This window comes from Chaetodon auriga, chromosome 17 (genome assembly GCF_051107435.1).
Source record: "Chaetodon auriga isolate fChaAug3 chromosome 17, fChaAug3.hap1, whole genome shotgun sequence".
Lineage (NCBI taxonomy): Eukaryota > Metazoa > Chordata > Actinopteri > Chaetodontiformes > Chaetodontidae > Chaetodon > Chaetodon auriga.
This window is the reverse complement of record NC_135090.1, coordinates 11,391,697-11,416,040: the sequence shown is the minus strand read 5'-3', so window position 1 is coordinate 11,416,040 and position 24,344 is coordinate 11,391,697. Positions and strand designations below refer to the sequence as shown.

General features: G+C 43.3%; 2 protein-coding genes across 3 annotated transcripts; both read left to right on the top strand.

The window, feature by feature from the left end:
• The first annotated feature begins 830 nt into the window (after positions 1 to 830).
• On the top strand, positions 831 to 19,909 carry hycc1 (hyccin PI4KA lipid kinase complex subunit 1). 2 transcript variants are annotated; one of them, XM_076754355.1, is made up of 12 exons: positions 845 to 999; positions 8,322 to 8,403; positions 9,008 to 9,109; positions 9,440 to 9,619; positions 10,454 to 10,534; positions 10,618 to 10,733; positions 11,724 to 11,819; positions 12,458 to 12,574; positions 13,174 to 13,261; positions 14,624 to 14,786; positions 15,896 to 16,239; positions 17,662 to 19,345. In XM_076754355.1, the coding sequence occupies exons 2-11, from the start codon at positions 8,353 to 8,355 to the stop codon at positions 16,192 to 16,194; spliced, it is 1,293 nt and encodes a 430-aa protein (XP_076610470.1). In that variant the 5' UTR covers positions 845 to 999; positions 8,322 to 8,352; the 3' UTR covers positions 16,195 to 16,239; positions 17,662 to 19,345. The 2 variants fall into 2 exon arrangements, with proteins under 2 accessions (XP_076610469.1, XP_076610470.1); XM_076754354.1 differs by lacking the exon at positions 15,896 to 16,239 and having other exon boundaries at positions 831 to 999; positions 17,662 to 19,909.
• Positions 19,910 to 20,385: 476 nt separating this feature from the next.
• On the top strand, positions 20,386 to 23,156 carry tomm7 (translocase of outer mitochondrial membrane 7 homolog (yeast)). Its single transcript, XM_076755438.1, has 3 exons — positions 20,386 to 20,550; positions 22,312 to 22,360; positions 22,771 to 23,156. Exons 1-3 carry the CDS (start codon positions 20,448 to 20,450, stop codon positions 22,784 to 22,786), a joined length of 168 nt encoding a protein of 55 aa, XP_076611553.1. The 5' UTR covers positions 20,386 to 20,447; the 3' UTR covers positions 22,787 to 23,156.
• Positions 23,157 to 24,344: the final 1,188 nt, after the last annotated feature.

Below are 24,344 nucleotides of genomic sequence, written 5' to 3'. Positions count from 1 at the left end.
TTTGAGTAATGTTTTGTTATTATAACATTAAGAGGGAGCAGATTTGCTGCTTATTATCCACAGAAGTCCGTGCATTTATTAACTGATTAAAATCTGCAGCTTCCCCACTCCTATTAATGTGAAAGCAAGCCACCACATGGTCACATGCCATCTTGATGATTAATTTTGGAAAATCCATTGTTTCAGAGGTCATTGTCAAGTGGCCATGCATTATTTATCCGAGGCAGAACGTTTTAGGGTACTGCTTTCGCCTTAAGCTTTACAAATTAATTTGTCATGAAGTGTGCGGGAGTGGTGGGTAAAACCTGAGAACGAATTGTTCATCTTTAAATGACAAAGTCTGGGAAATAAATTGAGAAAATCTAATGGAGAAAAAATGCATATGTTTATACGGGCAACCTATATTAATGATGTCCTTCATGACTTTGATTAGATGCTGTGTTACAGCGACAAATGGTTAAAAAAATTGCAGATTCTGCACATAATTAATATGTATATTTCACGTTTCAATCAAAGGAATCAAAGGATATTATTGACTAAATATCATTCAACTACAATTTGTATTCTGCAGTATAGTCAATTACAGGTACAGTGCAATCATATGCCAACTGTCGATTCATTACTTATTTATGTCATTAATTTAAAGCAAGTCTGGTTAATCACTCTGCTGTCAAAGAGCGGCGACTGACAGCGACAACTTACAATGATCGTGGAAATTATTATCAAGCAGCCTACCCCCTAATATGATTGGATATTAGGTTTTGAAGGCGTGGCGTCAAACTGATATACTGCTCGATCATTGGCTCAGATCCCTGTCACTCCGGGGAGACAGAGACCCTCGTTTAAGGTAGTCTGAGTGGAGAAAGTAGTGAAGATGGAAGGAGCTGATGTTGATGAATTATTGAGGACATTTATGGACTAGCGAAGTGATAGCCGTTTACTCGTCTTGTCGGAACGATAGAGGACAGCGACACCAGGAAATTGACAGATAGCATGCCAGTAAGTAAACAGTAACTTCCCCAGTTTACTTGGTGTCGCGCCTTAGCCAAGCTAGCTAACTAGCAAGCTAATATGTAGGCAACTGTGGTGACAGCCCGAAGTCATTCAGCAAGCCGAGGTAGAGAGTGTGACGGCGGAGGATTAATTTACAGTCTCTGGCTGATACTGCTTAACGAATACACTGAATTATACGGCTGGGAAAGCTAACGTTTGCCGTTCCACCAGCAGTTCCTATAGACGGAATTTCCCATTTTTTAAACGTAAACTAATAGTTGTTATTGTGACAAACTAACGTTAGCTGGTTAGCAGTGCCAAAGGGCAGATATGGATACCAAAATTAGCTATGCAGCATGAAATACAACTGCAGTTAAGATGGGAAGGCTCTCCAGAGTGCTAAAATAATGAGCTTTTCATTGCGACCATTTCCCTACTGTAGTAGACACAGTCACATGTGTCACAGAGGCAGACTTTGTACCTGACTGTATTCAGTTTAGTAACAGCCGTGGGTGTCTTGTGCGCTCTGTCGGGACCTTGTTAAGATACTTGTTGAGATTCCTCAGGTGAATCCTGTGTGCGTGTTTGTGTACCAGCCTGGCAGAGGTAACGTTTGATACACCTCTGCAGGCTGGTTTGTCAGATAATGCATTGTCAGGCTTTTTCTTGTAGCTATCATGTGATGCAGCTTTCCTCCGTACTACTCAGCCAGTTTGGGGGTTTCCTGTCTGAGGGGGACTAATATGAAGCTTTGCTGTAAAGCCCATAGCAGTCCTGCTGTGTGAAATGAGCTTCTTTGTTACTGCACATGCATTCAAGTTGCAAGATGTTTGTTTCACATTCTGTGTCCTTCACAAAGGCTGTGCCTCTGGTAGTTTACTGGTTATTGGTTAAATAAGATTATTGTGTTGTTTGGACTTTACATTTCATACTGTGTGTGTGTGTGTGTGTGTGTGTGTGTGTGTGTGTCTGTTTCTGTTTGCCTTTGTCATTAGGGAGGGGCTTGCCCTTCAGCCATGGACAGGTTTGTCGAGTGGGTGATTGTGCAGTGATAAAGTGGCGTCGTAATGATGTGTGTGTGTCTGTTTGCATAAAAGGGATGCATCCGTGGCTGTCAGTGTCTCAGGCCTTTTAATGCTCTTTGACAGTGAAGCCCGGCAGGTCTTGGAGCAAGAAGATCGTGCGGGCTCTCCTGTCATCCAGCATCATAGCCAGAGTCACCCATTCCTGCGGTTTCATGAAGTATCCTGACTATTTGAGCAATGAAAACAGTTGCCATCCCTTGAACATAAATAGTTTACATGAGAGTTGTCTAACTGTGATTAGAGAAGCTGAGACAAATTAATTGTAAAGGGAGAGTTGGAATTGAAACATCAGTGATGTTAATCACTGGTCTCTTCAGGCTCACTTGCTGAAGGGTGACAGGGAATTGGGGGGGCGAGAGGAGGGACGAAGATGCATCACTGGCTTAGAGGCAACGGAGAAAGGCGCATGGGCTGCTGTAAGAGGATTCCTCCCTGTCAGATCTCTCTATCTGTCTCCCTCGGCAGCAAAAACCACACACAAACCACAGACTCAGTTGTCATTTGTGCTTAGCTACAGGCAGTCCTCTGCTATATATGTATGTGTACGCATGAGAGAGAAAACAGAAGCAGAAAAGCAGAACCACCCCCCACCCTCCTCCTCCAAGCTGTAAGCAACCAGCTATTGAAGAAGACCCAGGGGGAGATTAAGGTGGGAGGTGGTGATGCAACAGGGTTAACCTCAGGGCAAGATGGTCCAAATAAAGAATATAGCAACAGACAGCTTGAAAAAGATGTGATAGAAACTGAAGAGAGATGTTTAAACAAAATGCTGAAGTCCCAGGAACAGACACGCCGTGTAAACAGATCTTAGCAGGGCTGGAGATCAGGGCAGGCAGGCTGTGAGCTCTGGGCATGTTAGAGGCTCTGCCCTTTATGGCCACAGTTATATAACATCCTACCTACCTTGGCTAGGACACCCCCCAACTCCTCAAAATAGTTCCTTAATGCCTTTTTGCTTCAATTCAATTTGAAACCAGCTTGTTGACAGTTGATAACTGACCCAGTTTGGAAATTTGAGTTGGAGGCATATTGCTGTAGTGCCAGACTCTGACATTGGCTGGTGCAGTTAAACAGTTTATTAGTGGTCTGGGTGTGTCCATGAAAGAGTTGAGTCAGCCCAGGATACTTAAGTTAGTTTAGGTTCACTTCAGCTTGTTTGATCTGTTTTACAATTCTTAGTTTCCACGTAGCTCTGGGCTTAGTAACGTAGGTGTCATTATCAGCGTAACCAATAGCTTGTGTGGCTTGCGTCCTCAACCACAGGAAAAAGCAGCTGGGGTAACTCTGACTTTCAAAACCACCCACTTAGTCTTTCTCTCTGCTTTCTTTCTTCCCTCCATTCAGGCCCTCAGTCTTATTGGCCCACTCACTTCCTGAAAAAAAACAAGGTTCCAAAGCATATGTGTAATAGGAAATGACTTAATCAGCAGGGAGGGATGTGTATGTGTGTCCCCTTAATTCATTCTCGCATGGACTCGCTTCACTTCTCTCTCCGACAGCTTTCTCATACAGGTATGTTCTCGTTTCACCGCTGTGCACCCGATGACACTCTGCGTTTTGATTGTGCTGATTTCCTGTGTGTTTTGTATTAACCCATGTGAAGTAGTATGTTTATGGTGTGTTTGTCAGGTGTTTTACGGCAACTCCTGTCAGGACATGCAAGCATGCTTACAACAAGGATCAGGAATGTAAATTCAAAGGAAACCCGTTGCGTTGGCAGAAGCCTTCGGAAGGAGGAGTCAGAAATAAGCTCATTTAGACTGCCTACTCTATGTGCGTGCACGCGTGTGTGTCTGTGTCTTTGTGTGTCAGAGACTTTAAGACTGAGGCGTGGGTGTAAATTCAGAGGGAACGAGCTGTCAGCTTTAGCTAGCTCACAGGAACAGGTTTTGTCAAACCAGACATTCAGTAAACACGCATTTGTGCAATGCATGACACATCCTCCGTCACTGCTTTTGCAAGTAGGTGGCTTCAGAGCTTTGTATTGGTGGAAAAACTCAGTCAGCCAAAGCTAAGCTACCAAACGCATTGGTTAGATCCATAATTTCTGGAGCCTGTTGAGATCACAGACATGTGTGTGTGTGTTTCAGTATCTGTCTGCATCTCATGTGTTTCCCAGAGCCTGCGGGGCTGTCAGGGGCAGCACGGATTGAAGCCTAATGAACTCTCCTCCTTTATTGACCCTACTGTCTCCCTCCTCTTGAGTTATCCATCCCTTGGGTTGTCATAGATCCCTCTTATCCCTCATCTTTCTATACATCCACTTATCTCCCTCTATTCATTCCTTCATCAATCTCTGCTGTCCTCCTGCACTGCCTACCCGTGTCTCTCCTGCATTCGTCATCCATCTACTCGTTCATCACGCCATTGGTCTGTTGCTTGTGTTTGTCAAGCCTGCTCAGCCACTTATCCTTAACACTGGTTTATTCATGTGTTGTTTGTGTGTGTGTGTGTGTGTGTGCATGTGTGCGTGTGCATTTGTTCTGGACAGTGTGGTTGAGCTGCACAGAAGAAGAGCACCAGCTGTTGCATCATTTGCAGTGTGTGTGTGTGTGTGTGTGTGTGTGTGTGCGCGCGCTCTCTCTGCCTTATATTGATTTCTGTCCTGATCTGTGAGTCCATAATGACATAGAGATGGCTAACAGTTAGCCAACTAAGACGGAAGACAATCATCTGCCTAATAACATAATTACGCTCTATATTCCCAGGCCGATTAGTTTTCTATGTTCCTCCACCAGTTGCGCCTACCCGTCTGCAGTATGTCAGTAGATAGTAGTAGATCTTAGAAATCTTCGAGACAGGGCATTATGTGCCGTTTGTACTGCTGTCTCTTGTGGTTTGAACACAGTTTCAGATTGAGTCATCACCATTTTCATGGATGAGTAGTTCAGTTGTGTTTTTTTTTAGTCTGTTCATGTGAACTAAAATTATATCAATATTAAAGCTGGAATAGTTAGGAGGTTGAACAATTAGTGGACCAACAGACCAAAATTAATCAGCAGATATTTTCGCAACTGATTTATCATTTCATTTATCAATCAAACATATTCTCCAGTTCTAACTTCCCCTGTGTAACATTTTGCTCGTAGTGTTATTTCATTGTAAAATGACTTTGTAAAATGTCTTTGGGTTTTGGATTGTTGGCGGTCCACTTTAGCTCCAGGAAATAAAAAAATTTGACTGTTTTCCGACAATTAATCAGTTAAGCACAGATGTAATCCTGAATCTTTCTAGCTGTTGGAACATGATAAAAGTCTTCATACTGCATTAAACATACTAAAAGTGAGAGTGATAGATGGGTGTTGGTAAGGTTTTTTTGTTGTTGCTGCTTGTGCTTGTGCTGAAAGATTATTGGCTGATTAATTAATTAGGTGTTGAATGGCAAACTGATCAGTTTTGAACAAAAAAAAATTGAAAATCTACAAATTGTTTGGTTATCTTTTTTTTTTTTCTTAAAAACAAAACATCTTTGGGTTTTGGATTGTTTATTGGACAAAAAAAAAAACCCTATTTGATAACGTCACCTTGTGCTTTAGGAATTATGATGGGCATTTTTCACTGCTCTCTGACATTTGATAGACCAGATGAAATATTCAGCAGAGTGATAATAATTGTTACTTGCTGTCTTTGTCTGACACCTTTTTAAAAAACATTTTGAATATATTTGGATTTTATGGTTGACTCATTCAGGTTTATGTTGGCAAAATCTCAATCACTGAATACTTTTTAATCTTGTGTAAGTCAACTCAATTCTTTTTAGAGCCCAATATAACAAATTACAATTTGTCTGAAGGGGCTTTAGCATGCACCACCGAATGTACTCTTAACATTTTTGTTACACATTTGTTAAATGAATGTTTCATGTTCTACATGATTAAGGTCATTTTAAAAATACACTTTGAAACACAGCAACATCCCATTATAGCAACTTTGTACCCGAGCGTCCACCCTCTGCACTGCTCTTATGTTGCTGCAGTGGCTTCTTGGCTTGGTGCTGAGGTGGGAGGCATATATATCACACAGGTAGGCGGCATGGCAGGCAGCTGCTGATTTCAGTGTTCAGGCATCTTTTTCTGGATACAGATGATGCAGATGCTATGCCCCAGACAGCGTGGACCGAGCTGACCGGTTAGAAGTGACTCTGTAGGAGGAGAAAGCTGTACTCTTACACGACTGACTCATCCGCACTATAATCAAAGCCTTTTATTTTGTCATTCTGTGAGTTTGCCATTAAAATGTACATGCTGGCTTTAGATCTCGCTGTCCTCCTTGTTGTCTTCACCAGCGTGAAATAACAGAACAACAGGCTGCCACAAAGAACTAATTTCTCTAAATGGAGGCTATTCTGCTTTATAATCCTTCCCCATTTCATGAGTCACTGGCTCCCCTCCCCCCTTGTCGTTCCTGTCATTGGTACAGTCCATAAATAGACACCTGGCTGCCATGGAGGGACCAAGCACCGGAATAATACAGAATAAAGCATTTAGATGTGTCAAAGACAGATTAGGGCGCAGGGAAGATGGGAAGAGTTAGAGAGAGAGCAAGAGAGAGAGAGAGAGAGAGAGAGAGAGACAGAAGGGATGCTGTGTGGGAGGATGAGTGGAGGGACAGAGGAAGCAAAGCAAGGACAGGGAAAGGAAGAGATGAAAATCACCATAACGATTTTTTCTGTTTGTTCTTTATTACACCACATGCATTAGACAGGCATGAACACACACACACACACACACACACACACACACACACACACACACACATACATATCATGATTTAAAATCAGATCTGTAATCTTCTGAATCTTCCAGAATATGTCTGAAATGTTTTTCTCACGGCCGGAAAGGTTAATACTTGTGTGTGTGTGGTACGTGTGTCGGTGTGTGTCGTCCACAGAGGGAAATGTTTGAAGTGGAAGAGTTTTGAAACATGGTAAATTATGCTGCCTTCATCTCAGATTTAAGCACATGTCTCTGCATGATAAGTGTGCACATAGAAGGACTCCTTCCTCCCTCTTTCTTTTTCTCAGCCTCTGTTACCAGACATACCAAACATGGACTTTGTTCCAGCATTCAACAGCCAGTTTAGCCTTGTGCTCACAGATTCAGAGTGCAGACACGACATCCCCACAGAGGAAAAAAAAAAAAAAATGCCAGTAGAAAGCAGATAATCCATCAGCGATGCATAGAGACTGTGTCCTCCTCCTCCATAGCAGAAAGCAGGTATCTCTGTTCAGCCATTGCCTTACGTTGACCCTCACAGTGCAGAGTTGTAGTTTGTGTGTTGAGATGTGTTTCAGAACACCATCTGAATTTTTCCTCATAGTTTTCTGTCTCTGTTGCTTTTTCCTTCTATTTCCATCTTGCACATTCTCCCTTCTGCTGTGACTGCAAGCAGCAGTGTCGGACAGGAAGCAGCAGATGCTGTATCAAAACACACAGAGAGGGAATTAAAATGACACGGAGAGCATACGAAAAATTGTCCTGAGAATAAGCAAGAAAAGGCATGTGTGAAATTGGAGGTTCAGCAGAAAAGAAGCTACATGCATGCAAGTTGAGTGTGTAAAGGAGGGAAGAGGGATATTTAGATGCAGACAGCGTAAGTGCTGTGATGGATAGACGAGGATATCAGAAATAACCAAGATGGATGGAGGCAGAGGTGGAGAGAACAGAGCATTCATTTCAGCACAGGTAAATGTCACCTAGAGACGTAAGAGCCTCTTCTTCTGCCTGTCCCCGTTTAAAGACATACAATCTGTAGAGGCTGTTCGACAAGCATCTAAATTCTGCTGTGCCACTTCTTTTTTCTCATCAGTGCTTCAACCGTGAAGCCATCCAGGCTTCTCTGTGTGGGTAATTTATTTTTTTTTTCCTGACTTGTGAGCCTGAGTTGAGACCAGGTTAGATACTTGCTGCAGAGATGTGTGTCTGGAGAGGAATAGGAGGCAAACAGGAGAGTGAGAGGGACGGAGGGACTTGTGCTTCTTTGGAGTATTGAATTGATGCCTGGAGCGGACACAGTCACTTTTCACCACTGCCATGGCATTGTTTGCCATTTGTAATAGGATATTTTTAAAAGGATAGGAAATAATAGAAAGCTGGCAAGCAGGGAAGGAGCCTTGTCCAAGCTGTGATTGCTTGGGTGTGTGTATGTTCGTGTGTATGCGTGTGCACGCATACTGTATATTTGCTTTTGTGTCTTGAATTATGCAGAATGTGTGTTTATGCCATATTTGTTTCTCCCTCTCAGGTAGAGGTGACTCCACTGCAGATGAGGGATCATGTTGGCTATGGACCAAGGAGTGGTGGAGGAATGGCTGTCAGAATTTAAGGTATTGTTTCTGTGTGTATGTGTGTGTGTGTGTGTGTGTGTGCAAAAAGTAGTGTTTAAAAGGACATAATCAGTATGCAGTACATTCTCTGCTGCTTATTATTGGCAATTTTTTTTTTCCACGCACATAAACAAACACTCTCTGAAGTGTTTTGTTCCCAGAGAATTGCATGCTCCTACTCAAACATGAGCACTGATACGTGACTGTTACTGAAGCCGAGGCTCGGTGAGGCATGTTGATAATAAGGGAGCGGTAGAGATTCTCCTGTGTGATGGGGACCAACCTGCAAACCCCCTCCCCGTGAAGCTTTAAATGCAACCAGATTGATGTAACTGACCGGTTCTTTTGACACTGTTACCACCTGTCTCTGCAAAATTTAGTCAAAGTATAATCACCCTTATTGATATTAAATTCTGCCTCCTTCATATATGACGTTGCACTTGGGGCGAGGTTTTGTTCATACTCCGCTTGCCGTCTTACCCCACCATTAGCACTTCAGAGGCAGAGCATTTTGCCTGTCTGATTTTTTTGACTGACTTATTCGATCTGATGGAATCAAGTCAGTAGTGTATCAGTCTTCAGTTGCTGTTCATGTGTGTTTCAGACCCTCCCTGACAGTGCTGTGTCCAGCTATGCCGCCTCGCTGAAAGACAAAGGTTGCCTGGTCCCTGCACTCTACAAGGTCATCCGAGAGAACTACAGTGATGTATGGCCACACATATTTTTACTCATGTTAACATCTGCGTTGAATACCTGACCATACAACACTTTGAGTATTTTGTCATGTTTCCAGTGCAACCATTTAAACTGTAATTATTATATTTTGCACATTATCTTGTGTTCTTTTTGTCCTTTGTTTTTTTTGGGTTTATGGATCTGTGTGACAGTCCAGCACACTGCATCCCCGAAATGCTGCTGTGCTTCATCCCGACTTTATTGATGCGCCATAAATGCCAAATGCAAAATTTATCACAGCTCTAGTGGCAGTTATCGATGTAACCATGTGCCTGTGTTTTTGGCTTTCTGTCCTACCCAGTTGCTGGAGCCAGTATGTCACCAATTGTTTGAGTTTTACCGGAGTGGTGAGCCGCAGCTGCAGCGTTTCACGCTACAGTTCCTGCCAGAGCTCCTGTGGAGCCTCCTGTCCGTCAGCGCAGCCAGAGACCCCCACACCTCCGGCTGCATCGAGGCCCTGTTGCTGGGCATTTACAACCTGGTAGGGGAGGTGTGTGTGTGTCTGTGTGTGTTTGCGTGTGTGTGTTGGTGCGTATTTAGATTTTTAACACTACATTCTCACATTCTTATATCACAGCTGACTTGTTTTATGTATTATCAGTGGAGGAGTTCTACGCTTGTTAATAACAATTCATAGTTTCCAGTGTGATAAGTGCAAGGTAAGGAAAAACACTAGAAAAAAGTCATTGAGGCTTAGCAAGTGGGCGTAATCGTGCAGTTCCAGAAGCAGAGGACTTAACCGCTCAAGTATTTCTAAGATCTGCATCATGTGTTTTCAAAGATTGTGGGTAAGAAATAAGGGAACTGAAATACAGTGAGTTTGCAAGTACACAATATAGATGGGTTGCATTTCGCAAATGCCTGCAAGCTTCCCACAGAGAGATGCCAGCACGAATAATTATTAAGATATGTTGAGTCCTATTTTCATCCATTTTGGCTCTCAGTGTCCTATCTATCAGCAAAGTGCAGTGTCCCCTAACTTCCTCTCTGAATAGCAGAATAGGTCAGCTGTCACTCAGCACAGTGGCTGGCTCTCATTAATCTATTTGACATTAACATGCTCACAGGGGACACCAAAACCCTGGGGTTTGTGTGAGTGTGTTCAGGCAGTATACACGCACATACACCAACAAACTGAGTGGGGAAACGGAGACCCTGAGGTCCACACACACCCACGCATCACAGATGAGTGTGCTTGAAGAGATAAGCACATGCTCTTTAGAGATTCAGGGTACACACACAAAAAAAACTGCTGTTTTTTTTCTCGCCCACTGAAGCATTTTTTTCATTGTGTCCTTGTCGTTCTCTCTCGCAGGAAATAGTTGATAAAGATGGACAAAGCAAAGTATTATCTTTTACCGTCCCTTCCCTCTCCAAACCCTCAGTGTACCATGAGGTGAGAAACACAGACACATCTCCTAATTTGCTTTTGCTGAAATGTTCGATTAAAAATCGTAATCTTCATCCTCCCGCCTCCAGCCTTCAGCCATCGGCTCCATTGCCCTTACTGAAGGGGCTCTAGCCAATCACGGGCTGAGCAGGGTGGTGTACAGCGGGCCGCACCTCCAGAGAGAGACCTTTACAGCACAGAACAGGTAAGAAATGAGTAAACTGGGGGGGACGAGTCTTCACTGAGGACAATCCAGATATCTTAAACATTCCTTCATACATTGAAAGTGGTCATGTTCTTGTCAGGCTGCATGTTTTCTACCAGGATGATCGTGAACTTGTTACAACTGTCCAGAAATTCAGGCATAAGGAAAGAGTTCAGTCAGTGGGAAGTAACAGAGATCTGAAATTTCAAGTTCAATGTAGTTTGACAGCTTCATTAAATATGGTAGGCTGCCTTAAAAATCAGTCTACTTCGAGTGGCTCTTGTCCTCACACTCGTCAAAGGGAGTTTAGTTGCTGCCAGGGCCAATTATTTTATGCATGGTGAGCTGACGTCAGTGAAGGCCCATGGCAGTTCCCTTTGCTTTGTTGCATTTGAAGTGGTGATATTGCTGTTAGGGTTTCCTAAATTAATGTAATGAGGCCACACTGCAGCCAAACTCTGAAGGTCGTGGTGGTCCGAGTTTTTTCAGGGCTGTTTTCTTCTGCTGCTTCAGACTGACTGGAAATATTCTTTAAAATAGGAGATGACTTTTTTTTTTTTTTTTTGGGCTTCCAGCTTATGTGACAAAACAAGTCTGGCTGCTTTTTAAGATCCTGCAGAGATACTTTGATCTTGATCTCCTCAATGTTGCAGTAGTTTTTGAAAGTTAACCGGGGTATTTTATCGGTGCATGCTGTAATTTTCACTGACTGTCATTTTTAAAGGGGAGCTCCACAGGTTTTTACACATCAGAGTCTGTGCACGGGTCTTGCTCGGAGTGGAATTCTCTTATGGAGAATCTGATAACATCAAGTTTTCCTTTGTAGTCTTTCAGTCTGCCTTTTTGTGGTGTTTTTATCCACAGATAGATGGAAGCGTGAGTGTGTCTGAGAAATTGGGATCTAATATGCTTTTAAGTGTTGTTTTATGTGTCGTGTTGAATGTGAGGACATAAGAAGGCTATTTTTAAGGGTCTGTTTGTGCTGTTAAGATTTGAGGTGCTGACCTTCCTGCTGCTGTGCTACAATGCTGCTCTCAGTTACATGACCTCCACCTCCCTCCAGTCCCTCTGCCAGCTCAGCTCCAGGTAAAAAAACACGCACACACACACACAATCATTATTTTGCAAGCACTTGCTTATCTGATCCTCTTATAGACTTTGGTGCCAGAGAGAACCAAGATATGGCTATTCAGTGACGGGCTGCGATGTACACACATCTCAGCTCAGTGGTTTTGGTAATCTGAGAACTGCAGTTGAGCATTGCTCTGATAAGGACAGGGCTAAAGAGAAGTCATCAGCTTTGATTTCCCCTTGACAGTTTGCTGTGTGTCAGCTATGTGCTGTCTATGTGTACAGCGGCTGGTAAAGCTTCACATGCACAGGTGTTATCTCAGTTTAGGTGAATTCTCTTTGTTGCAACTTCTATGGAACCTGGAAATAATGAACTATCTCCAGTAGATGCTTTGAAATTATTCAATGCCTTGAAGTCCTGTGGGTAATGCAGTAAACCAATGACAAATCATTATGCAGCATGAACTCTGTGTGTGCATGTTTATACCCTGCAATTATCTGCTCATTACTGAATTTGCTATCAGCTCACAGGGAAGTGAATTCCCTTGATGCAGCTGCAGCCTAGTAGCTCAGTGGAGTGGTTTCTCCGATTGAAGCTTCTCTGTTTCACTTCTACAAGTTTGGTTATTGTGTTTTTATTGGTTATCTTCCAGGGTGTGTATATGCGGTTACCCACGGCAACAGATGCGGCGCTACAAGGGCATTAGCACACGACTGACGGTCACGTCAGAATTCCTGGTTCAGCTCATCACAGGGATACACTACGCCTTGTGAGTGTACACACATGCCTGCAGGAACAGCCAGCCCAGTGCAGCACAGACTCACTGATCAGCTGTAACTCTTCATGTCTTTGAATGTATGCAGTGCTGAGTGTTTTTCTTAAAATCTGCTCCATGTGCCCCCCCATGACACCATTTGAGTCGTTCTAATTATGTTTTAATGTATTTCTTCTAAAAGAGGTTGTTCTGTGACAACATTGAACCAATTTACTTTGCTGCATCGCATTTCACAAATGACTTGACATCTTCATCACAATATAACATAAGCAGTTGACATCAAAACATACTGACTGGTGTCTGCTGCCTCAGCCTGTATGACTGTTACAGCTCTGATCTGATGATCAAGCTATTAAAGGGGCCCTGTGGAGTCCTCTTGTAAACAAACCAAATTTCTGTTTACATTCAGTGTGATTCACCTGTGTGTGCATGTGCATCTTCATGCGCGTACACGAAATAAACAAAACGGGGACGCACTCAGAGGAAAATAGCTCTATAGCACTGCAGTGTCTCGAACTCCAGTGGGGAACATCGAATTGTATCTTAAGCTCATACGCTGTGTTCCATGTTTATGTGTTTGTGCCTGATTGTAGGTGTAATGGGGAAGTTGAACTAGGATCCAAAGCACTGGATGATGTTCTGTATCGGGCCCAGCTGGAGTTGTTCCCTGAAGCTCTGTTGGTGGGTGCAATCATATTTTTTTCCTGCTGCTATCACATTTCCCTCCTCTGTGTGTGATTTTGGACCTGTAGAGTGTGTGTGTGTGTGTGTGTGTGTGTGTGTGTGTGTGTGTGTGTGTGTGTGTGTGTGTCAGAGAGCATGTGATTTAGACGCACATGCTCGCCTGTGGTTTTGATTCATGCACAGCACACCATGCTGTATTGTGTTGGTCTCTGTGTGTGTCAGAGGCTGCAAGCAGAGTGTAATCCCACTAGATTATTTACATGCTTTCCACTCTGCTCCGTTAAGCCGTAATCCTTGAGGCCCAGGGAGTAGAGGATTGAACCTAAGCTCACAGTATTGCTACACAAGTCAAGGTGTACTCCTCCACAACAATCAAAACCAGCGAACTTTGGGCTCTCGTTAATGAAAACGGTTTTGGGGTTTAAAAAGACGTTTTTACAATAATGAAAGAGCTTTGTGGACACATGCCATGAACCCACTCACCGTATTGTGGAAAGGTTCAAATCTCAGCCTTTTTGTTCAGCGTGTTTATTTGTTGCAGTGGAACACACCAGGTGGCTGCTAACTAAGCGTAGCTTGGTGACGTGTACCTCATAAGACCAGTGTGTTGCAGCCACAAACAAAAGACGTGTTGTGATTATGATGCCTTCTACCTCATGTTACGTCTTCAACAGTTACATGATCATTAGTGCAAGGGCCGCTTGAGATTTCCCAGCAAGAATAGAGGGTATTATAGGAAGACTTGTGAAATACAAAGCCTTTTTGTTTTTTTTTCTTATATCACTAGTCTGTGTACCTCAGTCAGTTTGGACTAAGCTTTTAGGTTTATCCCTGTGCAGAAAATGAGGTTATTGATCAGATGTTATTGGTTTGGTCCCATGATTGGAACAAAACATGTCTTAGTGTCAGGAATTGTGTATTGGGCCACTATCTTTACATTTGGAGCTTTTATATAATTGCTTTTATATGATTTATATAATTACTTGCAAAAAATGATTTAAAAAGCTGGTTTGTCAGGGTGTTTTGGCATCAGTTCGACTTGAGGACACTGTTGGTCCAAAGAAAGCATCTTTGGATTTATTGCCTTGTAAATTTGAAATACCAGTTATATCAGCTCCACACATCTCTGAGTTAGCAGCAATTGCTGTGGTTGCTTAGAGGAAGTGCAACAGACAAGAAGGGGGCCTGTAGTAGAACACAGACACAGAAGTAACAGGAACATGTTGGGCCAGCTGATAACCTGTCAGAGAGCCAGTCCAGTTCCTCGCTGGCTGGGAGCCACTGGTCAGTCCTTCTGTGAAACTCTGCCACCAGCTGAAGCAGTAACATGCGTGGATGTGTGCTCCTCCTCGCCCTCAGGTGGGTAACGCCATCAAGTCGTCACTGCACGGCGCAGCGCTGAAGAGCAACAACAAGGAGGGTGCGCGGAGCATCCAGGTGGAGATCACACCCACCTCCTCAAGGATCTCCCGAAATGCTGTCACCTCCCTCTCCATCAGGGGACACCGCTGGAAGAGACACGGTAAGACTCCTACACGAGGGGAGAAGGAGAGGACTGACACAACTGTGGGAGTTGAATCCACTAAAACAAAAGAAAGGCTCTCACGGACAGTCTGCACATTTTTCTTTAAACAATCACATTTCTATGGAGTGATAAAAATCTACTTGTTTGATTGAAGAACAAAAAGATGCCAAAGGAGAGAGCAAGAAGTTTAGATCTCTTCATTGTTCACTCAGTCTACCATTTCATGCCGTACAATCACTGTGTTGAGTGTTGTTGTCATCCTTCTGTCCCGAAACTTGTAGAGGGCCATTCACAGCTATGTGTGAGCTGAGAGACAGGGGAGACAGGAGAGACAGGAGAGCATGCACAGTGTGAGGGCAGTCAGTGAAAAATACCAATCCAGATTCAACACAGCACAAAACAGAGAGCAGGTAGTGTATTTATAGTATAACACAGATACGCCTGTGTGCTGAATATGTGTTTTATGTTGTGGTTTGTGTAGATTCAGCTCTGTGCCAAAGGAAGTTTATCACATTTCAGTGACCACAGAACAAATAAGACTTAAGTGAAGAATTAGAGTCAATGATGACAGTCTGTCCGTGGTTTAGAATGAGGAGAGTGCAGCTCTCTTTTCCCAGAGTGCAGATAAATTACAGGCAGGTAAATTACAGCCTTCAGCCAGCTTAATGAGTAGATTTCATCTTGAGCCTTAAAGCCTTTTTTTCATCTCATGGATATCAGCTCATGGGTGCCAGCTACTTGTTTATGCTGTTGTTGTGAGCAGACAATGGAGGAAAATACTATGAAATATTAATTCATGTGTAGGGGTGAGCGGCGACCCGGTATGAAATGTGATTCCATTCAAACACAGTGTTCGTGTTCACCTCCACGTAGCATGCACTTTGACCATGTGTTATGTTCTGATCACTATGATTTTTGTCTTTTTATTTTTCTGCCATTACATTGATTACCTCTGTGTGTCTTGTGTCACTGTGGTCGTGTGTGCCCGTGCACACGGCCGTTTTTTTGTTTTGTGTGCATGATACGTGTCTGTCTGTCCGTGTGCGTGTGTGTGTCTTACATATGTATTGTCGCACTACTTCCATGCCCCCCCCCCCCACCATCAGAGTCCCAGGAGGTGAGTGTAGACAGTGAGGCTGCGCTGGGGGGCGTGGCCATCCCAGAGATCAGTGTGACAGGTGTGAGCGGCGAAAGAATGCCCAACGGAGACTCCCTGCGGCCGCGCCCCGACGGCCGCATCCAGCCCGACGGCGACACGTTGGGCGCCGCCTCCGAGGTCAGCCTGGACCTTCGAGGTCATGACTCCGGCTCGCGGGGTCAGGAGGTCAGGAGGCAGAAGTCTGTGAGGCGGATGGTGGAGAATGAGGGTTCTGGGTCGGCCTCCACAGGGAGGAGCCAGTACTAAGGTCCTGACCCTCCTTCCCCCTGCCCCACTCCCGGGGTAACCTAGGTAACCGTGTGTGGGGGGGCGTGGTCTGAAAAGCTGCATGATGACTTCCCCCTTTACCTTTACGTGCTGGGCTCCACCAACCTCTCTTCACCTAACTGCACTTACCTGTCATCCGTCTATCCAACGTCATTCATTCACTTACTCTCTCCTTTGTGGCTAAAGCTTCCTCATAAAGATCTCCTGCTGAGACTCCTCTAAATCAAATGAATGATTTAAGATCTAACTGACTCTAACGGATGAATAACCGAATAAAAACGCTTAATAAAGAAAATGGGTTTGGCTGGATCATACAAGTAAAAGCAGAACATCAGTTAAACAAGCAGCATAAAGAACAGGTATAAACAGTGAATATGACACACATACTGTAGATATAAAACTGTAAACCCTCATAAAAGTCACTGTAAAGCCTGAGGTCAGGTCACTGATAACGAAAAGGTCTCATGACCTCGAATCATAAAGCCTAGATATCATATCTCTGTTAGCAGTGCCTGAACCAGGGGATTGAACTCTTGCGATGCTGTCTGGGGGTCTAACTCCTGGGTCACACCTCGGTACGCCTCGACACATTACCCCTGGGTTGCACCTGGAGACAGATTACTTCCTTCTGACTGGTAGCTAGAAGCTGAGGAAAGATATGCAGGTCTTGAATTATTTGCTGCTTTGCATTAAATCTAGACTTGAATCTGATGACTCCTGACCTGTTTTTTTTTTTTGAACAGGCGAAACCTGACCGTCAAAGATTTTAACAGGACCTGCCTATCTGTCTGTTCACCAGCTGATTACAGGTGTCCTGTTACAGTGATAGCACCAGATCAAAAGTGTGTGTTTGTGCATATGCGGGTTGTTTGGCACACACAGGTGTGGATGCACGCCTTGAAGCAGGAAAGGTGTTTATTTTTCTATGTGTGTCTTTAGAGTTAGTGAAGAGGAACATGTGTTTCGGGTTTACTTCTTTCTGTCTTCGTTTGCTTTCCTCTACTTTCCCTTTGTGGTCTTTCCGAGGCTTACGCTCTTAGACTCTGTCCTCTCCTGCCTTTGGGATGAAACATGCACTCCTCTGCCAGTAAACCGCTGACTGTGAATCTAACCTGTGTGCTGGGCTGGAATACGCAACTTGCATTGTCTCATGTCAGGTGGCGAGGTGTCCTTGTTAGCTGAGGTTACAGTGTGATGGCGCCACCTGCTGGACAGTGATGGAACTCCTCCGTCATGCAGCCCAATACAAAGCTTGAAGCTATCACATCAGACCCCACATGCAAAACGTTAAATGCATAATATATTGTTTTTAAGTAACGTTCATCTTAAAGATTTAATTGGATCAGGTGGGCTGGATGACAGAGGAGCTGGTTATTTTTTTCCTCTGCACGCTCCTGTTTTTCATTTCCGTCCTTGTTTGTCTCCCTCTGTGTGTCTGTCTCACAGACGCAGTGGATCTGGGTTCCCCGGATGAGCTGATGGATATATCGGAGGTGGATGAAGGGGTGTGGCCAGGCGGTGTGGGGCCTGACATGACCCCACCCACCATCACTATCAGCAACAGTGTTACCACGTTGAACCTGGGGGCCAAGGCCATGAAGAAGTGTCGGCTGGGCGGGCGCACCAGCAAGGACAAAGACAAGGACGCGGGCCCTCTAACAACAGGCCGGGCCGTCAGCGAGAACACAGAGCTGTCTGTCAAGCGACTGACACTCACTTCCAGCCAATCAGTGCCCAAGGCAGGAGCTCTCACCAGCCTGACGCGCACCGCCAGTGCCGTCTTCTCCCGCTCCTTCGAGCAGGTGGCCAGCGGCAACGCCCCTCCCTCCAGCAACCACACCGCCTCTGAAGCTGGCCGCTATTCCTGCAGCCTGCAGGAGGAAGGGCTGGGGTACTTGAGTCCGGCGCCAAACCACACGCAGCGCTCTCCCAGCATCAGTGTGCACCTTGGTTCTGACCTTTGAGCCCTTTGTGACTTCTGACGACCTGAACCCTCGCCTCTGATCTTGTGACCCTGTACCTGTGACCTGGAACTCCAAGCCATGCCAACTGCAGCGCACCACAAACAAGACGAACAAACACTCCCGCTGGTTCCCTCGTCACTCCGTTTTAAAGTCTTTGACTCTCTGTGCTGTAAACCAGCCTGCCACCCTGCTCCGTTCAGACATCCAGAGCTCCGTCAGCTCCTTCTGCTCCTTTCCCCCGGCAGAGGATGTCAGGGATACCACCTCCAGTTTCAACTGTGTTTTGTTTTTTTTACCAGTACACTGTTGCCGTGAAGTCGTGCCAGGACAAAACTGCACTGAGCAGCCTGTCGTAAAAGGGTGCGCTTAAAACTCATTACTAAAAAAAAAAACTGTGTGGAAAAGTATTTGGAAAGTATTTTAATTGGCATTTGTTGCCCCTGCATGGCTTTTCCATACATCCACCCTGACCTTGCCCAGGTTTGTCAGAGGGCAGATGTTGAGTATGTGTGAGCATGCTTGGGTGTGTGTACTGTATGTGTGTATGTGCAATTGTTTTTAGAATAAAGGCTGCTGATTGATTCAATGAACAAGGTATGATTCTCCGAGCTGAAATAAGTGTTTCTACTCCTTTTTTAAAAATAAAAGCTCCCCTCCCATAGCAATATAAATCTCTCCTGTGCTTTCCATCTTTCGGGAAGATAATCCAAACTCCCTCCATCGACACGAGTTGCAGCTATGCTTCTTTATCTGCATTCTTCCCCTAAAACAGCAGGAAAAGTGACCACTGAAGAATCAGTCAGTATGATTAAAAAAATCTGTTCTTTGTGTTTACAACTGCACAGTATTGTCATCGTGATGGAAAAGCAATATTTGTGTCCCTCCCCCTCTCTCCTTAAGCACTTTCCTCAATTGCTGTGTATTCTGTGGCAAAAAAAAATAACACTCCAACTTCGACAAATGACGAGGATGTTTTGAAGATGGGGGATGACGGGTGTGTATGATTTTAGGTATTGAATTTTGCACTTGAAAGAACAAATGAGTTGTGTTCTCAACTTTGGTATTTTCTTACGATGAACAAGAGAGGTTCAACTCTCGTCTGTGGTAACTTCCTGTGAGAAAGCTTTGTTGCTCCATATGGATTTCTATGATCTAGCCATTCATTCAAAAAAGAAAAAAGTTTAAAACCCATACAGACTTGAAGTCCACCGACTTCTACAGAGGTAAAAGAATGTGATAGCAAAACTGTTACTGAACCTCTTGCTGTGTGTTCTGCAGTGAGAAAGCGTGCGGAGCAACCACGATCTTTCTTCCGATCCAGCCTCCATTCTTGCTGTTCGTAGTACTTTGGTGATGTGTTTCCTGTGTCCCTCCTTGTTCTTCCCATCATCGCATCACATGACATGGTGATATTCTCTTGTACCAAAAAAGGAATTGAACTCCACCCATCTGCTACAGTTGATGTCCTAAAATCAAGCGTTCTTGCTGCCCTACCCTCAAGCAAAAGTGTGTGCTGTTGTCTGTGTACTAGAGCTGTTGAGTGTCCATGCAGTAGCTTGGTGGGACAATAACAATCATCGTGTTTCTCTGTGTGGGGTTTACAGAATGTGAATGGGTAAGCTCTTGTTGTACATCACGCTGTTGTACTAAAGTTGGTTTATATTGGCCTTTCTATGTCTGAAGATAACTCACTGCTACAAATTCTGGGAATAAAGTGTTTCTATATTTCACTCGTGTGCTCGGCTGTATTTTACTGCCTCTGCATCACCAAACATTGCAATGATAAATTCAGAATATATGCCTAAGCCATAAAATTCAGCATTTTTATATAGACCAGGAAAGTATATTTATTTTTAAGCTGACTGAAAGCCCTATAAACTGTTAGGGTTGTCTCGATAATGTCTCCATGGCTGGAAACCATATTTTATCTACTGAACTGGCTGCACAAGCTGATTTCTCATAGTCAATGTAAATGCATGCTCTTAAGTAGAATAGTTTAGGCAACAGGACAACTGTTTTAACACTCACTTGTTGAAATTAAACTTTTAAAAAAACAAACAAACAGTGGTCCAGTATGAATAAAACACCTCTAAATACAAAACACTTAAATCCAGTACGTGAGCCGCAGCAGACGTGCAGTTACAGGTCTGTCCACACGATGGCAGCCTATAACAGATGGACGCTGTCGGTTACCAGCCCTACGTCACTTCCTCTTACCGTGTCCTTGTCGGTAGCAGCAGTAGCATCATTGCCGTTCGGGATAAACACATGGCTAAACTGAGCAAAGAGACCAAACAGCGGCTGCAGCAGCTGTTCCAGTGCGGCCAGTTTGTCATCCGATGGGGTTTTATTCCAACCGTGTTGTACCTCGGTCAGTATTTGAACAAGAAAAGGGGGAATACGGCGGGTTAGTAGCCTCGCTGACGTTAGCCGATTAGCTTAGCACACTAGCACTCAACTAAAAGAATTCAGGGCCAGTGCAAGTGATGTAGCTATGACATATATTAAGATCACAGTGTTTACATATTAAACGTTGTTTTATTGGCAAGTTGAAATGGTTGTGTTGCATTCAGGTGTCGCATTAGTAGCTCCTAAAAGGTAGCACATGTTAAATTGCTCCCTCAGGAGAACCAGTGTAATAGTGTACAAGCAGTCATTTCTATACGTGTGTGAACAAGCTGTCAGTCTTAACTGATAATAATTCAAGATTTTTAGAAAGAGAATTAGTATATGACAGATAAGTGGAAATGAGGAGCTGAGGAATCGTGTTCTTGAAGTACTTGACCAGTAAATCCTGGATCTTTAGTTTAAACTGTACCTCTGTGCACTTGTATTTTATTATCAAATTTCTGGGGCCTGTCTAGAGCACTAAAATACCTGGTTGGGCTTTGGAGTAGAGAGGGGAAAGTTCAGACTTAAGCATGGCTGTGGTTTGGAGTCAATCTGGGGAAGTTAAGACTTTTGCATGTGTGACCGCTCAGCCGGTGGATTTGCCCCCCTGTGACTGAATCTTCTCTGACTTCAGCATTTTGGAAAGACCGACGTTGATGTCATACTTTCTTTCCTCTCATTTCGCTCTCTTTCTTTAGCCTTCTTTACATGCAGTTCTCTCTTGCAACTCATTTTCTTCTTACGCACAGGATTTTCTGGCTCTTGCGTTACCACCACCTGAATAACGCTGCATAGCTCAGGCAGTTTTGATCTGATAGCGCTTTAACAACTAGTCAGTTAAGTCATTTGTACAATAGAAATGCCACACTTAGGTTTGTTCTTTTCTCATTTGAACATTTTTGTGTTCTCTTATGTTAAAATGTAACTTTTGAGTGTTTTAACTGTTAGTCAGAAACCTCAGGCTCTGAAAGCATGAGCGATGGGCATCTTTAGCCCCAGATTAAAGGAGGAGTAAATTGAGGCTATATTTGGTCTTATAGGAAACTCTCTTGTCTTTTTTCTAAAGAATCAGTTGCGTCATGATTGACCCCGTCCATGACCTGTGAACGAAGCTAGAAAAAAAAAAAATACTGGGGAAGTGAATGTGATTTCCCTTCTGTGCGTGTGTGTGTGTGAGTCAGATGTGCTGCTCACTACGTTTGGATGCCGTTACCATGGCCCTTTCGCTCTGCTCCACATAAAATTTATGTGGAGCAGAGTGTTGAAGTCAGAGAAGATTCAGTCACAGGGGGGCAAATCCACCGGCCGTGCGGTCACACATGCAAAAGTCTTAACTTCCCCAGGTTGACTCCAAACCACAGCCATGCCATTTAATGTCATCTGCCAGGCCTCTGCGGATGTCAGAGCTCTCTGATGGAATCAAAGTGTTAAATGAAACTGAAGCATTTGCACTGTAATCTGCTGATGAACTGTGTCTCACAGTGAAAGGGCATCTAGTGGCAAAAGGATACACCGAATTGTCAGGGGAGGTTTTTGCACAGTGCACAGACATTTCACGTATTGTGAAAATACTCCAATACTCCCAGCTCATACTGTATAGTTTATGTGCCAGCTGATTTTCTACACTAGAGGCTTGCAACTAGCTGTAATGAGGGTTTGTTTTTTTTTTTGGATGAACTGGATTCAGTTTTCTCTCTAACTTTTCTAAAATATAAACCTTCTTTCTGGTTTTGATTTGCAGGTTTCAAACGAGGAGCAGATCCAGGAATGCCTGAGCCCACAGTCCTGAGGTGAGGACCGTCTGGTTCTAGATTTGTGCTTCCTGTCGAACAGATTACTGTGAAATGAAAGGAGTTTTCACACCTCTGAACAACAAGGATGTATTTCCTGTAGTCGTGGAATAGTTGTGGTAACTGTCAACTAGTCATACAAATTGTAGCAACTGTCAGCAACGTGAAATCTGAAGGTTTCATGTTGTGCATTAAGATGAAGGAGGCTGTGACAAAAATGAAAAGCCTAATTGGTTTATTTCACATTTTTTCACATCAAGATGTTTGCCATTTTCTGTGTCCCTGATCACTTTTTGTTGACTTAGAAAACAAAACACTTAGCTGTAGGTGCTAAATAAGGTGAATTTAATATTTATTACAGTTAGCTGGAAATCAAGTAAAGTTGAACCGTTATTTTTCTTTTTCTCCAGTTTGCTATGGGGCTAAAGGACGCTTCTGCACAGCCAGTCCCCTCCTCACATCAAGACCATGTGACCCACCCGTCATAGGAAAACCAGGAAAAAGATACATTATTTTGTCCAGTGTCGCAGGAGTAATGAATGAATGTTATCTGTAACCATGCTGTTTATGGCCACATATACAGTACCTGACCACGTGGATAAAACGTATTTGGATTAACAAGCTGGAATCAAGACTTTGTCCGTGAAAACATGTTGTCTTGACTGGACTGTCTGTCTGTATGTTGTTGGGATTGTTTGTTGCTGATGTTTGGTTATACTGTACCATTCATTCCATGTTTTTCCTCTTTTTATTAGTAATTTAAAATTTCTGGAAATAAATCCACACGGAAATGTCACTCTTTGTGTTTATTACCAGGAGCAGTGTTGGAATGAAAGTACTGTACTTATTTCACATGTAAGATACTTGAGTCTTCTTTTCACGCCACTTTCGGCTTTTACTCAAACATTTTAGAGGGAAATACTGTGCTTTACTTTATATATCTCGGTACAACAGTACAAGTACATCTGCACGATTAGTCGATTAGCTGATTAATGGGTTGACAAAATTCATTGGAAAATATTTTAATCATTTTTCTGGGAACACCCACAGGATGTGACGTTATGTGCCATCACTAAGTGTGCATCATTAGCTAATGTTAGCTTAGAAATTGAGTATGCAACGTCAACAAATGACCGGCATCCATAACATCAGACCCAACCCAAAGTCAAAGCTAACATCACTACAAAGCAAGTGAAATATACTGTGATATTGTGGTTATAGTTGACTAATGTAGCTTACATTAGCTTGCTTGCTAATGTAGCAAGTGTAGCACTTGAATTAGAGTGTTGAATTAGAAAACAATACATGATGTAACAGAGCAATGCGAGGCAGAGGCAGCCAACTAGCTAGCTGTAACCTGAGCTAAGATTAGCCAGCTATCTATAGCTTAACTATAGATAGCAGGAAATTGCAAATGAGAAGCCAAGTATGTTCTGAAAGTTCCACATAGCGTCTTTGCCTCCAGCAAACATAAGGAGACTGATAAAAATCTACAGCTATCGTTAACAGTCACAAAAAAAAACAAAACGCTGCAATGACAGGAAATGTGTGAAAGTAACAGAATGAAGACGCCTCATTCTTATCTATGCAAATGATTTTATTTCTGCATGCGTACAGAATATTCACAAATTGATACAGTTTAACGCAGCTCATTGCGTCTTAATTCAATTAGCACCAAATTCAGTTTAATAATAATAGCTGCAAATAAATAACAGTTAACAGTACTGCAAATATAAAATTATTGTATACAAAACTAGAAGATACAATTATTGCTGGTTTTTCTTTTTGATAAAAAGTAATGGAGTTCTAACAATGCCGCTCAAGTAATATCACAATCCAGATATGAATCCGCAGTAAAATCAAATCACTATCAAGTCCAAAGTTTTAGTGCACAAAACCCACAACTGTGGATTTTCCTATGACTAATAAATAACAATTGTCACCAAGTATAAATAGATTAAATAAGTTACGCAATAGTGGCTGA